The sequence below is a fragment of the Salvelinus fontinalis genome, chromosome 13, assembly GCF_029448725.1.
Source record: "Salvelinus fontinalis isolate EN_2023a chromosome 13, ASM2944872v1, whole genome shotgun sequence".
Taxonomy (NCBI): domain Eukaryota; kingdom Metazoa; phylum Chordata; class Actinopteri; order Salmoniformes; family Salmonidae; genus Salvelinus; species Salvelinus fontinalis.
In genome coordinates this window covers 12,450,251-12,464,733 of record NC_074677.1, presented here as the reverse complement: position 1 = coordinate 12,464,733, position 14,483 = coordinate 12,450,251, and the positions used below count along the sequence as shown (strand labels likewise).

Below are 14,483 nucleotides of genomic sequence, written 5' to 3'. Positions count from 1 at the left end.
AAAATATATGTAGAAATACAAAAACCTAGTCATGGGAAGAATCACACATCACCTAGAAAAACTGTTCCTCCACAAATAAGTCCCCAATCAATACTCTAAACTGCCCGAATGGCACCAGAACATTAAGATGAAATGTATACTGAACAAAAATATAAGCGCAATATGTAAAGTGTTGGTCCCATGTTTCATGAGCTGAAAGGTACTTTCTATACACACAGAACACTTACTGTATTTCTCTCAAATTTTGTGCAGAAATTTGTTTACATCCCTGTTAGGGAGCGTTTCTCTTTTGCCAAGATAATCCATCCACCTACCAATAAGATTATTAAACAGCATGATCATTACACAGGTGCAGCTTGTGTTGGGAAAAATCAAAGGTCACTCTAAAATATGCGGTTTTGTCACACAACTCAACGCCACAGATGTCTCAAGTTTTGAAGGAGTGTGCAATTGGCATGTTGACTGCAGGAATGTCCCCCAGAGCTGTTGCCAGAGAATGTTAATGTTGAATGTTCATTTCTCTACCATAAGCCGCCTCCAACGTAGTACGTCTAACTGGCCTCTCAACCGCAGACCACGTGAAACCACAGGACCTCCACATCTGGCTTTTTCACCTGCAGTATTGTCTGAGACCAGCCACTTGGACAGCTGATGAAACTGTGCACAACTGAAGAATTTCTGCACAAACTGTCAGAAACCGACTCAGGGTAGCTCATCCGCGTGCTGGACGACCTCACCAGGGTCTTGATCTGACTGCAGTTGTTGTCGTTACCGACCTCAGTGGGCAAATGCTCACCTTCAATGGCCACTGGCATGCTGGAGGTATGCTCTTCACAGATGAATTCCGGTTTCAACTGTATCGTCCCATGGTGGCGGTGGGGTTATGGTATGGCCAGGCATAAGTTATGGACAACGAACACAATTGCATTTTATTAATGGCAATTTGAATGCACAAAGATACCGTGATGAGATATTGAGGCCCATTGTCGTGCCATTCATCCGCCACCATCACCTCATGTTTCAGCATGATAATGCACGGCCCCATGTAGCAAGGATCTGTACATAATTCCTGAAAGCTGAAAATGTCCCAGTTCTTCCATGGCCTGCATACTCACCAGACATGTCACCTATTGAGCGAGTTTGGGATGCTCTGGATCAACATGTTCCACTTCCCATCAATATCCAGCAACTTCACACAGCCATTGAAGAGTAGTGGGACAACATTCCACAGGCCACAATCAACAGCCTGATCAACTCTATGCGAAGGAGATGTGTCACACTGCATGGGGCAAATGGTGGTCACACCAGATACTGACTGGTTTTCTGATCCACGCCCCTACTTTTGTTTTTTACTTATCTGTATTCCCAGTCATGTGAAATCTGTAGATTAGGGCCTATTGAATTTATTTCAATTGACTGCTTGCCTTATATGAACTGTAACTCAGTAACATATTTGAAATTGTTGCATGTTGCGTTAATATTTTTGTTCAGTGTATTTAAAATTTTGTTCCAGCAATATGGTGCTTTAAGACTAAAAGCAAATGCTTGTAATGGGTCCAAAATGTTTATAACCTTTTATGCCTTATAACCTTTTGGAAATGTACTTTAATGCTGATTTGGGGACCAGCACTGTAAATTAATGTAGCGCAGATGTGATGGTGCGATGCATCTGACTGTTGTACATTCAATATGCAAATGTTGTTGCCTTTTCCTGCAGTCAAATTACCTAGTGGCCTCATGGGTGTAATGTTATTCATATTTTTCATAATTTCATAGTTAATAAACATTATTCTAAAAACCCGTAGAAAATCCTGTGTTTTTATGTCAAACGGTTTTGTTATATTTCAGTATTCAGTGACGTATATAAAGTGGAATATTGTGATACAAACTCAAAATAGGATACATTTCAACTCTATATCTGACATGGCACAGGTGTCTTATTTTTTGTAAGCCCATAACCATATGTGTGAGGTGTATACTTCTGTTTCAAAGTAGATTTGTTTAAGACTACCAAGAAACACTGTGACCTTGATTTAGGCCACTGCGGTAAAATGTTAATTAATTGTCACTATGTAGCTAAATAAATTATTGGAATAAAATTATGTGATCTGATTGGTGGTTGGTCTCGTCCCTCAGGGTACGCCATACTGCAGGCCATCATGGAGAAGGCGGGCCAGAACAGCTGGCAGGTGAGCGCCATCTGCGTGGAGAGCTTCGATGACGCTGCCTACCGTCGCCTCCTGGAGGACCTGGACCGACGGCAGGAGAAGAAGTTTGTCATCGACCTGGAGGCGGAGAGACTCACCAACATGCTGGAGCAGGTGAGATCAGTCAGGCAAGCAGGCAGGAAGGCAGGAAGGCAGGAAGGCAGGAAGGCAGGAAGGCAGGAAGGCAGGAAGAAAGAAAGAAAGAAAGAAAGAAAGAAAGAAAGAGAAAGAAAGAAAGAAAGAAAGAAAGAAATTAAGGGAGTTCAAGAGGCTCACCAACATACTGGAGTAGGTCAATCAATCAATCAATTAATCAATTCATCTATACAGTCTAAAACAGGTGACAGCACCATTTGGTAAAGCAAATGACCAGAGGAGACATTTTCCTTCATTTTAATTTGAGACCTGCAGTGGATTTTACAGTTCTAGAGTGCTTATTTGAATTAAGTTGAATTAATTAGCTGCAAACATGATTCATTCATATTTTGTGGTACAATCTGAGATTGTCCATATTGTACCAAACACAATTGTGTCATATTTTACATTATCATTCAGGTTTAGGTATATTCAGTCTATTAGGTCAAATTGTAGAATGTTTGAATAGCTTCTGGCGACACTCAGTTGCCTATATGTAGTCAGCGTTACAAACCGAATAACCCACTTCTCTGTTTCATAGTGTACTCATCCGCCATCCCCCAGGCAACCAGTATCTCTATCTCACGTTTCAATTATTTAGCAAATTTCAGCTCCGGCATCTGTCACTGTGCTAACGACTCAGTGTTTATGTGAGTGTGTGCGAGTCAGTATGTGTGTGTGGTGTGCTTGTGTGTGAGCCGGGCTCACCTCCAACAGCACCCATTGTATCTCAGTAGGCTTCAGTACACACAACTTCATCTTAATCAGCAGGTCACATCTAATGTACACATTGTATCTCAGTAGTATCTCGTGTTCACCAGGGATGCAGTGGTAAAAACTTGTTGTTTTTCGCATGGTCCCAATTTTAAGGGTAAATTCACTTTTCTTTAGTATAGCTTATTTTCAACTTCCCTCCAGTGTTATTGTTTCCAAACCATTTTTGGTTTTGTTACCTGGTCATTTAGCAATGTCCAGAAAAATCTGGCTAGCATTTTTGGAGAATGGAGCACTGCCAGTGGAAACAGATTGTATTTGTTAGCAGTGCGTTCAAACATATTAGGCTAAAACTTTAAACAAACAACAATGAATGCTTTAAAGAACATTTAGAAAGTCTTCATCATCGCTACATAGATACTGTACCTCACAAATCATCTATAAGCCAAGTCATACTACAGGGTGACATAAGCAACAGGGTGGCCCCTATCCGGGATCCTTGGGATGTCCCAACTCTGATGTTACCCCATTGAAGTTGACATTTAAAAGTGTTGAGGTAAGGGTTAGGGTTAGGCTAGGGTTGTGGTTAAGGTAAAAGTAAGGGCTAAGTTTAGGGTTTAGCAGCTGTCTTCAGTTCAATGTCTGTTTAGCTACTTGAGATCTGCTTGTGTTCAATGAATCAATGAACATTCTCTGTCTCTCTCTCCATGCCAGGAGCATTTTCATATTCCCTACTACCTGGCCTCAGATAGTGTCTGTCTGTCTATCTCCTCGTGTGGCACTCATCCGGATGCCTACTCATTTGTTTAGACAGCCTGCACGTCTGATTTCTCATGAAAGAAAGACAATGTTGACGCGATGCCAAGCCGCACACACTGGGGTGTCATTCAACTGACAGCCAATTAAGCTTGCTAATGCTAATCCAGTCGGGTTCACTCAACGTTTGTTGAACGTTTGTCCCTTTCCAGTCGGGTTGACTTAATGTTTCTCTAACGCTTCTCTCTCCCTTCTCTCGCAGATTGTCAGTGTCGGAAAACATGTCAAAGGCTACCATTACATCATGGCTAACTTGGTGAGGAAAAAAATCCTGGCATGTCTTGACTACACCATTCTCTCTCTCTTTCTCTCTTTCTCTCTTTCTCTCTTTCTCTCTTTCTCTCTTTCTCTCTTTCTCTCTTTCTCTCCTTCTCTCCTTCTCTCCTTCTCTCTTTCTCTCTCTCTCTCTTTCTCTCTCTCTCTCTCTCTCTCTCTCTCTCTCTCTCTCTCTCTCTCTCTCTCTCTCTCTCTCTCTCTCTCTCTCTCTCTCTCTCTCTCTCTCTCTCTCTCTCTCTCTCTCTCTCTCTCTCTCTCTCTCTCTCTCTCTCTCTCTCTCTCTCCACGTCTATGTATTTAGTATTCAGCCCTTTTCCACAGACAGTGTATTACTGATGTCCAGAACAGGACAGCTCAGTGTTTGTGTGTGTGTGCGCATCTACATGCGTACTTGCGTGCGTGAATGTGTGTGTGACAGTACTGGAGGCATCAGAGCACTGGGCTGGGAGAGATAACTGTTGGCACAATCCTTCTTACCAGCCCTCTGCTGCAGAAGCAGGGCGTCGACAGAATTCAGGCTCAGCCGGTCATCCCAGCTCTTAGAAAAGGCTAGGGGAAAGAACTGTCTGGTGTCCTTTTTGTCGCGGTATAACATAGTGTTCTGCCTCTCTTTCTCTCTCTCTTTGCCACTCTCTTTCTCCCCCTCTGTTTATTTCTCTCCCTCTTTCTATCTACCTTTTGCATGCCTCGCTCATTCTCCTTACTTCTCTCCATTAATGTCTTTTTCTTCCTGTCTCTCTCTCTCTCTCTCTTGATCTCTGCCCTCTGCCTACCTCCATCTGTCCCTAACCCCCCCCCCCCCCCTCTCTCTCCCAGGGTTTTAAGGACATCAACCTCGAGCGCTTCATGCATGGCGGGGCCAACGTGTCGGGCTTCCAGCTAGTGGACTTCAGCAACCCCATGGTCATCAAGCTGATGCAGCGCTGGAACAAGCTGGATCAGAGGGAGTACCCGGGCTCCGACAGCCCCCCGAAGGTAACACCCTGACTGGGATTAAGTCCTCTCATCTCCTCTAATGTCATGCCTTTCCCCCCACTTGCTGAAGAGCGACAGCCCCCCGATAGTACACCATGCCTGGAGTAAGGTCTTCTCCCCTAAGGTTCTCTCCTGTATCTCTCCTCTAAGTCATGGGGGTTAGAACAATTCTTCAGTAGATAACCTCTAGTTCTGACTGACTGGCTGGCTGACTGACTGGCTGGCTGACTGTGTGTAGGATTGCTTTAGACTCTGGTCAGTCTGGTCTGGTGCATGGGAAGGTGGCTTTAGGATTCTACAGGACCAACTGCAGAGGTGTGGGTTAGCCTGCTATCTCAGACTATCTCAACACACACACACACACACACACACACACACACACACACACACACACACACACACACACACACACACACACACACACACACACACACACACACACACACACACACACACACACACTTAGAATACCTTACAGTACCTGCTAACTGTGGTGCAGTCTCGTGGAAAGGTTCAGGCTATGGGATTGTGTCACAATCTCCTCTTTGTCTCACACCTGTGGACATTCTTAGTATTGGAATAGTGTAGCCCAATGCCTGAGGGAGCTCCACTCTTGCTAGGGGCCATGAGAACTGGTGCATTTTAGCTGTCCTGCTGCACTTGAATGCACTGGACCCATGCTCTAAAAATTCTAGCCAGAAGATTCTGGACGTTGCTAATTAACCAGCTAAGGAACCTAAAAAGGTTTGGATGAAACATCAAAAAGAAGTTGAAAATAAGCTAAAATGTTGAAAATATTATGAACTCTCCCTTTAAGGGGCTCTGTGACCAGCAGTCACCCACACCACCCGTACACATCATGAGTCAAAATCTCTGAGGGCTGATCTGAGATGCATTTCCTAGGGATAGATGGGAGGGAGGGAGTGATGGATGGAGAGAGAGAGAGCGAGCGAGTGGGGGGAGGTAGGGGAGAGATGGTATGGAGGGAGGGAGGGAGGGGGCATCATCATCAGCACTGTTGTTGGTCCACCCTGGGGGCCATTGGCCCTAGCTGTGAGAATGTGACGAACTGACCAATTTAAGCTATACTGCTGTGCCACGACATGCAGTGTGTGTGTATGCTTGTGTTTCTGCTCCAATATCCATGCAGATCACTCAAGATTGACTTCAAAATTGAACATCTGTCTATGTCCTGAGGACATCAGGAAATGCCTTCAAAACCAGCCACTAGGGGCAACAGTGCTATTTCCATGAAGTAGGCTTGGGTTTTGCGTTCTGGACAGGGGTGGTGAACGGGCGTAGTCCCATGACTCCGGATCTGAAGGTCTCGTGTTCTATCCCAGTGGTAGATACTCATTTTATTTTTTTATCCTATCCCTTAACTTAGCCATGCCAAAATGTAATGTTTTAACCCTATCCAAAACCTTAAACTTTGAAAATGTGACGTTCAAAAAATGTACTGTCTTGAGCAGGACGAATCAATCAAGGGTGTCAAAAACCCTTTGAAATTTGATGTTTGGAGCAACTTTGAAATTTTATCCTTGGAGAAACATGGATAAACGTTAGAATCTAAAGTGAAATTGGTAAAACCATTCCAATGTTCTCCCTACCAAACAGCCCCTCTGGTGTACAGTAGCACCATCCATAGTTTTTTTATTTTGTAATTAGTGGAGCCCTACTGTGTTCTGGTCACAGTCTAGATCAGGGATGTCAAACATACGGCCCGTGGAGAGTTTTGGTCAAACGTAGTGCACTATATAGTGAATAAACTATACAAAATGGTTATTCAGCTGTTCCCATAGGAGAACCCTTTTTGGTTCCAGGTAGAACTCTTTTTTGTTTCCAGTTAGAACTCTTTTGGGAGCCATGTAGAAGCCATTGTTGAAAGGGTTCTACATGGAACCCATTATGGTTGTACCTGGAACCAAAAGGTTTCTAACTGGAACCAAAAAGGGTTCTTCAAATGGTTTTCCTATGGTGATGGCTGAATAACTCTTTTAGGTTCTAGATAGCACCTTCCCAGGTCCAAGAACAATGGCAGTATTTCATTATAACCACACTCTGGATGTGTTGTGATTTGTAGGTTGGTTATGACTTGTATTATGGAACTTGGCCTGCGGGTGATTTGAGTAAAAAATAAATAAATACAACAACAAGAAATTGTGAGTGATGGGGGATGAACTCATTATACTTTAAAATAACTAAAACCAAATGGAAACTGTGTAGAAATTATAATGGACCTACATTCATATAGTTTCTTGCCTGTGTACAGCCTACTGATAATCAATACAATTAAAACTAGACAGTCAAGGAGCATGGTAAATTCCAAAAACGATAGATAGAGGACAATTTTTATACATTTTGCTCGCAAGGAAATATCTAACATTTTCAGTGCGGCCCTCCGGACATCGCTGAAGACCGAATGCAACCCCGGGGCAAAATGAGTTTGACACCCCTGGTCAAAACAGCTACAACACCCTCCTCTCCCCATTCATAACTCCTTGGCAGGACTGTCCATCTTCTATTTAAGTGCCCAGACTCTTACCAATGCCAAGCATGTACCAGTTTGTGCCAACCTTCGTGCCCAGGGAGCAGGTGGCATCAGCGTTGGTTATCAAACTGTTTATTGCCCCCCTTGACCCTTGTTGGTGTAGGCAGCTTGTCCACTCCTGTCACAGGGTTGGTGGTCCACACACACACACACACACACACACACACACACACACACACACACACACACACACACACACACACACACACACACACACACACACACACACACACACACACACACACACACACACACACACACACCGTGGCCCCCACAGAGAGCTGAAATGAGCCAGGATGGAAGGAGAGCGGGGTTAATGAGAAGGATTTTCCCAGGCCAGAGTGAAGATTAAATGAACTCTCCAATAAGGATTTTCCCAGGCCAAAGTGAAGATTAAATTAACTCTCCAATAAGGATTTTCCCAGGCCAGAGTGAAGGTTACATTAACTCTCCAATAAGGATTTTCCCAGGCCAGAGTGAAGGTTACATTAACTCTCCAATAAGGATTTTCCCAGGCCAGAGTTGAACGTTAAATTAACTCTCCAATAAGGATTTTCCCAGGCCAGAGTGAAGATTAAATTAACTCTCCAATAAGGATTTTCCCAGGCCAGAGTGAAGGTTACATTAACTCTCCAATAAGGATTTTCCCAGGCCAGAGTTGAACGTTAAATTAACTCTCCAATAAGGATTTTTCCAGGCCAGAGTTGAACGTTAAATTAACTCTCCAATAAGGATTTTCCCAGGCCAGAGTGAAGGTTACATTAACTCTCCAATAAGGATTTTCCCAGGCCAGAGTTGAACGTTAAATTAACGACCTGGCCAAGATAAAGCAAAGCAGTTCGACACATACAACAACACAGAGCTACACATGGAGTGTGTACAAACATACAGTCAATAATACCCCGTGTGGCTCAGTTGGTAGAGCATGGCGCTTGCAACGCCAGGATTGTGGGTTCGTTTCCCACGGGGGGCCAGTACAAAAAAAAAGTATGAATGTATGTACTTGTAAGTCGCTCTGGATAAGAGCGTCTGCTAAATGACTTAAATATAATATAAAATATAATACAGTAGAAAAATAAGTCTATATACAATGTGAGCAAATAACACAATGTACCTTGCTGCATTACAGGCATTTTGAAAAGTAGATTTTTAATGCCCAGTATACAGTAGCCTGGTTACTTTCTCTGTTCAGCTATTACATTTTACTTCTTGCCACTCCTGTCATTTCCCAAAGAGGAGTAGAATGTTAACTAAAACGTCTGCTACCCAGACTATGTATACTGTACACACACGCAGAAACTTTGTCTCTATTCATAGTCACACGGGCGAGCACACACACCCCATCCCTCCATCACACACACCTGACGCTTCGCTCCTGTTCCTCAGTACACATCGGCTCTGACCTACGATGGCGTGATGGTGATGGCGGAGGCCTTCAGGAACCTGCGTAGGCAGAAAGTGGACATCTCTCGCAGGGGGAACGCTGGGGACTGTCTGGCCAACCCCGCCGCCCCATGGAACCAGGGCCTCGACATGGAGCGCACCCTCAAACAGGTATCTACCACTGCACCTCAAAGACATTTCGGTTCATGAAATAACTACATAAATTTCTGCCAACTCCCCGGCAAACCGGGAACATTCCCAGAACATTAGCTAAGATTCCCATCAAGTTCTAGTTAGGGTTTTATATAACATTCTGACCATACTAAATAAATGCAAAACAAGGGAAATAAGGTCAGGAACGTGACAGTTGGTCTCCACTTTCTGGAGGACCGAGTTTTGAAATCAGTGGAATGCACGGTGGAATTAGAGTATGATAGCTAAGGAGATGGAGAAAATTCTGCCGTTTGATTACAAATATGCAGACGGAGTCAACAAGAGAACACACTGAAGGCTGTTGTATAAAACACCTGTCTCCGGATTACATCTTCAAACTAAGGCAACCATGACGTCTGTGACAAAGAGGGAGAAGCGTCCATCCATGTATACGGACGGGTAAGATAGTCTAGCTACATTTTCATATATTACACATTTCTAATTTTGTCAGAAAGTCATTTTAATTTCAAGTTAAAGCGTACTGTTAGTTAGCTAGCTAACGTTAGCTGCCTGGCTTGCTAGCTAACGTTACGTGTATGATCTGTGTAGTAATATTATTCGTATCTCAGAGCCATTTGCATTGCTAGCTATAGCCTAATGTTAGCTAGCTAGCTAACATTGATGTGGTTGGTTAGCTACCTTCAGATTCATGAAGGGTAGTAATGATATGAGTTGGGATTATGGTTCATTGTTTAGCTAGCTAGCTACATGTCTAAACGAAAGACTCCACTATGCAAGTAACCATTTCAATAGAATGTTGATGATATCACTTCTACAACTGTTGATAGACGTATCTGGTAAATTCACTCTGACTATCTACTCTGATTTCAAAGCACTCGTCTGAGTATGCCAGAGCGCAGAATAACTGACGAATTTACGAACGCTCAACAACCGTTGAATATGACCAGTGTCAGTAAACGTTGGCAAACGTTGGTTCAGTTTAATATGGCCAATCAGAACACAATTTCTGAGTTAATAAAATGTTCCTATCCTCTTCATATGCTTTGTACTTGTAACACTGTACTTTATTATTTTCTAGTTTTCTAGTTGGACAGTGCTTCCTTTAAATAACTTCTATTCATATGGTTCTTAAATTCAGTTTCAGAACCTTCAAAGTAAATATTGAAAACTTTTTTACCCTTTCTCAATCAAAACACATACAAATGCGTGCAATACCTATTCTGAAAAATTATGATCCATAATAAATATACAAATCTCATTTAGGTTCAATGCAATGCAAAAATAGGTCCAGTGCAGCTGTTTTTATCTCAATATCAAATAACTTCTGGGTAACAATTAAGAAATTGGGCTCACGAGTGGTGCAGCGGTCTAAGGCACTGCATCTCAGTGCTAGAGGCGTCACTGCAGTGTCAAGTTCGTCGTAAGGAGGCGACCAAGGCGCAACGTGAAATGCATACATTCTTCTTTTAATGAAGAAAGAACACAAAACAAAGTAACAAAGTAACAAATGAACGTGAAGCTATATAAAACGAGTGCTGACAGGCAACTACACATAGACAAGAACCCACGAAACCAAAAGGGAAAATGGCAACCTAAATAGGATCTCCAATGATGGGGACAATGTTAAACAGCTGCCTCTGAATGGGAACCAATTCAAGCCACCATAGACCTACAATATGCCTAGACTTACAAACACCCCATGACATATAAAAACCCTAGACAATACAAAAACACGCATACCCACGCTCGTCACACCCTGACCCGACCAAAATAATACAGAAAACTAAGGTCAGGGCATGACATGCAGACCCTGGTTCGATTCCAGGCTGTATCACAACCGGCTGTGATTGGGAGTCCCATAAGGTGGTGCACAATTTGCCTAGTGTCGTCTGGTTTAGGGTTTGGCCTGGGTAGGCCGTCATTGTAAATAAGAATTTGTTCTTAACTGACATGCCTGGTTAAATAAAGGTAAAATACAAATAAAAGTACCTTACTGTGATTGTTTACAATTAAAATAGTTTAAAAAATGCACAATAGCAAAGAGCAAAATCACAAAAAAACAGTATTACAAGTACACAGCATATAAAGAGAAAGGGAACGTGTTAAATAACTCAGTGGTTGTGTGCCGTGTCCTGATTGACAGTATTAGACTGGGGGAAAAACACAAGGTCTCAGCTAGTCCCTGGTGGCGCAGAAGGTCAATGATCTGGTTGCAGATCCACAGGTTCAATCCCAAATATTCTTGAACCATTTGTCTTTTGGAAAAAATAATGTAAAATTGAGGCTCAGATACTCTATACTCAAAGAGAGTTTATTTCGTCCAGATTCATAAATCCAGTCAGAAATGAAGAATTTTGACCTAACTGTGTAAAATGTACTCTTCAACTTTTAATAAAACGCAACCAATATAATTCCTACTTTGGGACACTTGGCATGGTCCCCCCTGTCTTATTTTTCATGATCTGAAAAGTGAAAGTGATCCGAGATCAGAACTCATAGTCTTGTATACATTGTAAATATGGACCCAGAAGTATGCAGTATATGAAGAGGATGGGTGAAGTCATGGTGAATAACCCAGTTACCAGTATATCCCTATGTTAATTATGCCTAAGAAGGCTTAAAAGGCAGTGTTTTATTCCTGGCTGACCATACTGCCATGGCAGTATATGTAAGAGTGCTTACCTGGTGGCACAGAGCATAAAACACCTGGATTGAGATGAAATGCTGTTCAAATGTCTTAAGAATTAAATAATATGCCGTTTGTCAACATATGTAATGTAAAAATATGTTTGTATGATTAAATGACCTGTGGATGAAATGGAAATGCCATGTGTGCCTATATCACCTTGTAGTGGGTCTACAATGCTATCCTCAAATGCGAATTCCAATCAAATCTGGAGAGAACCATAATGGGGATGTTTTCCAATCTGCTTTCTTTTGCTTTATGGAGCTAAATAAAAATGTGCATGCTGCCAATGTTGAGCTAATATTCGGTCAGACTTAAAAAATAATATCTTCTAAAAGTTATTGAATGTTCTGAGGACCTCCAAGAAAAATGTATATTGCGTCAACATTAATGGAATATTATGTTAAACCTAAAACAAATATTCTATGAATGTCATAAAAACGGACTTATTTGGAAATCGTGGAACATTACGCAACAATGTGGGAATGTTCTGTGCAACCTTCATTAATATCACAAGAACATTCTTGCAACATTGAGGGAATGTCCAGTGCGGGTCGGCATGATAGTGTGAAAACTGTATAAACATTGTATGAATGTCATCACAACTGAGCATATTTTGTGTTTTGGAAACCTATCTCTTGTAATGTATTCACACTTTTCCCACGACCTAAATGTTCTGGGAGCCATTAAAGAACTCATAATGGCTGTTCTGTAAAACAAATTGCAACATCAAATGAATGTTTTGTGCACCCTGATACAAACATTATCTGAATGGCAGCACAATTGGACAGTTGTGGTGTTTTGGGAACCTATCTCATCATATACCTACAATGTTCCCACAACCTAAAGAAACATTCTGGAAACCTTTAAAGATCAGATTAAATGTGTTCTGGGAACGTTCCTGCAACATCAGGTGAATGTTTTTGCACCCTAAAGGAAACATTGTAGAATCATCTGCAGAAGTGGAAAGTTGTTGTGTTTTGGGAACATATATTTTGTGAATTCCACTCAAAATGTTCTCACCAGACTGTTCCATAACCTAATGAAACATTCTGGGAACATTTAAAGAACAGATTAAATGTGTTCTAGGAACATTCTTGCAACATCAGGTGAATGTTTTATACAAACATTCTATAATCATCAGCACGACTGGACAGTTGTGTTATAAGAACATTTGCCCGAACGAATGTTCTGGGAACTTTCACAGAACCAAATTTGGTTTGTTGCGTCAAGGATGTCCACAAATTACATCACCAGTCAACACTACATACTATGTCATATGTAATCTATCTTATTAAAAGTAAAATAAAGGTATACTTCCACTCTGATGTAGTTGCAAAATTCTGGTCATTTCCAGGATTTCCAGAAATCATGGTCGGATGATTCCTGATTTCCTTCTTATTACCTCATGATTCTGGGAATCTTCAAACCAGGATTTCTGTTCATTTTGGTAAAGTTACCGGAGTTGAATACTCTGATACTGTTTGCAGGTCCGGTTGCAGGGATTAACAGGTAATGTCCAGTTTGACCACTATGGACGCAGGGTCAACTACACCATGGACGTGTTTGAGCTGAAGAACAACGGACCCAGACGGGTAAGAAGACTAGTGCTGTGACCGCCTCACCCACCTATGCTGCACCTCACTGGCTCACCCACCTATACCGCACCTCACTGGCTCACCCACCTATGCTGCACTTCACTGGCTCACCCACCTATACTGCACCTCACTGGCTCACCCACCTATGCTGCACCTCACTGGCTCACCCACCTATACTGCACCTCACTGGCTCACCCACCTATGCTGCACTTCATTGGCTCACCCACCTATACTGCACCTCACTGGCTCACCCACCTATGCTGCACCTCACTGGCTCACCCACCTATGCTGCACCTCACTGGCTCACCCACCTATGCTGCACCTCACTGGCTCACCCACCTATACTGCACCTCACTGGCTCACCCACCTATGCTGCACCTCACTGGCTCACCCACCTATGCTGCACCTCACTGGCTCACCCACCTATACTGCACCTCACTGGCTCACCCACCTATGCTGCACCTCACTGGCTCACCCACCTATGCTGCACCTCACTGGCTCACCCACCTATGCTGCACCTCACTGGCTCACCCACCTATGCTGCACCTCACTGCCCACACTATCATACCTTAACTCATTAATTTAAAGACATAACTATATGTTAGAATTTATATTCACTATATGTTTAATTGTTTTCTCAATTTCCATCACTGCCCATGCTTTCTAGCTATAACCATAATTGCTATACCATAATACCACTATACCATAATACCACTATACCATAATACCACTATACCATAATACCACTATACCATAATACCACTATACCATAATAACTGAATCGTATTAAAAACATAATATGCACGTTTGAGCAATGAATAACTGTATGTTTAATTTCTTTCTGTTTGAAATGATAGAAGAGAGCGAACATCATGTCATTATCTGTTTATCTGTTTAGCATTGTCTGTGTCTGTAGAATCTGTGTATTGTGTATCAGTGTTCTCTATATTCAAGTTGCTGCATGAATA

At 42.4% G+C, this 14,483-nt stretch overlaps 1 protein-coding gene across 1 annotated transcript in view; it reads left to right on the top strand.

Moving 5' to 3' along the window:
* Positions 1–2,087: 2,087 nt before the first annotated feature.
* The window catches only part of LOC129869117 (glutamate receptor 4-like), a gene marked incomplete at its 5' end in the record, with an annotated part of 64,898 nt that continues 52,502 nt past the window's right edge, over positions 2,088–14,483 (top strand). Inside the window, 5 exons of the mRNA XM_055943620.1 lie at positions 2,088–2,321; positions 4,075–4,128; positions 4,965–5,123; positions 9,061–9,228; positions 13,408–13,512. Coding sequence (XP_055799595.1) covers positions 2,088–2,321; positions 4,075–4,128; positions 4,965–5,123; positions 9,061–9,228; positions 13,408–13,512 — 720 coding nt within the window. The remainder of the gene's footprint in view (positions 2,322–4,074; positions 4,129–4,964; positions 5,124–9,060; positions 9,229–13,407; positions 13,513–14,483) is intronic.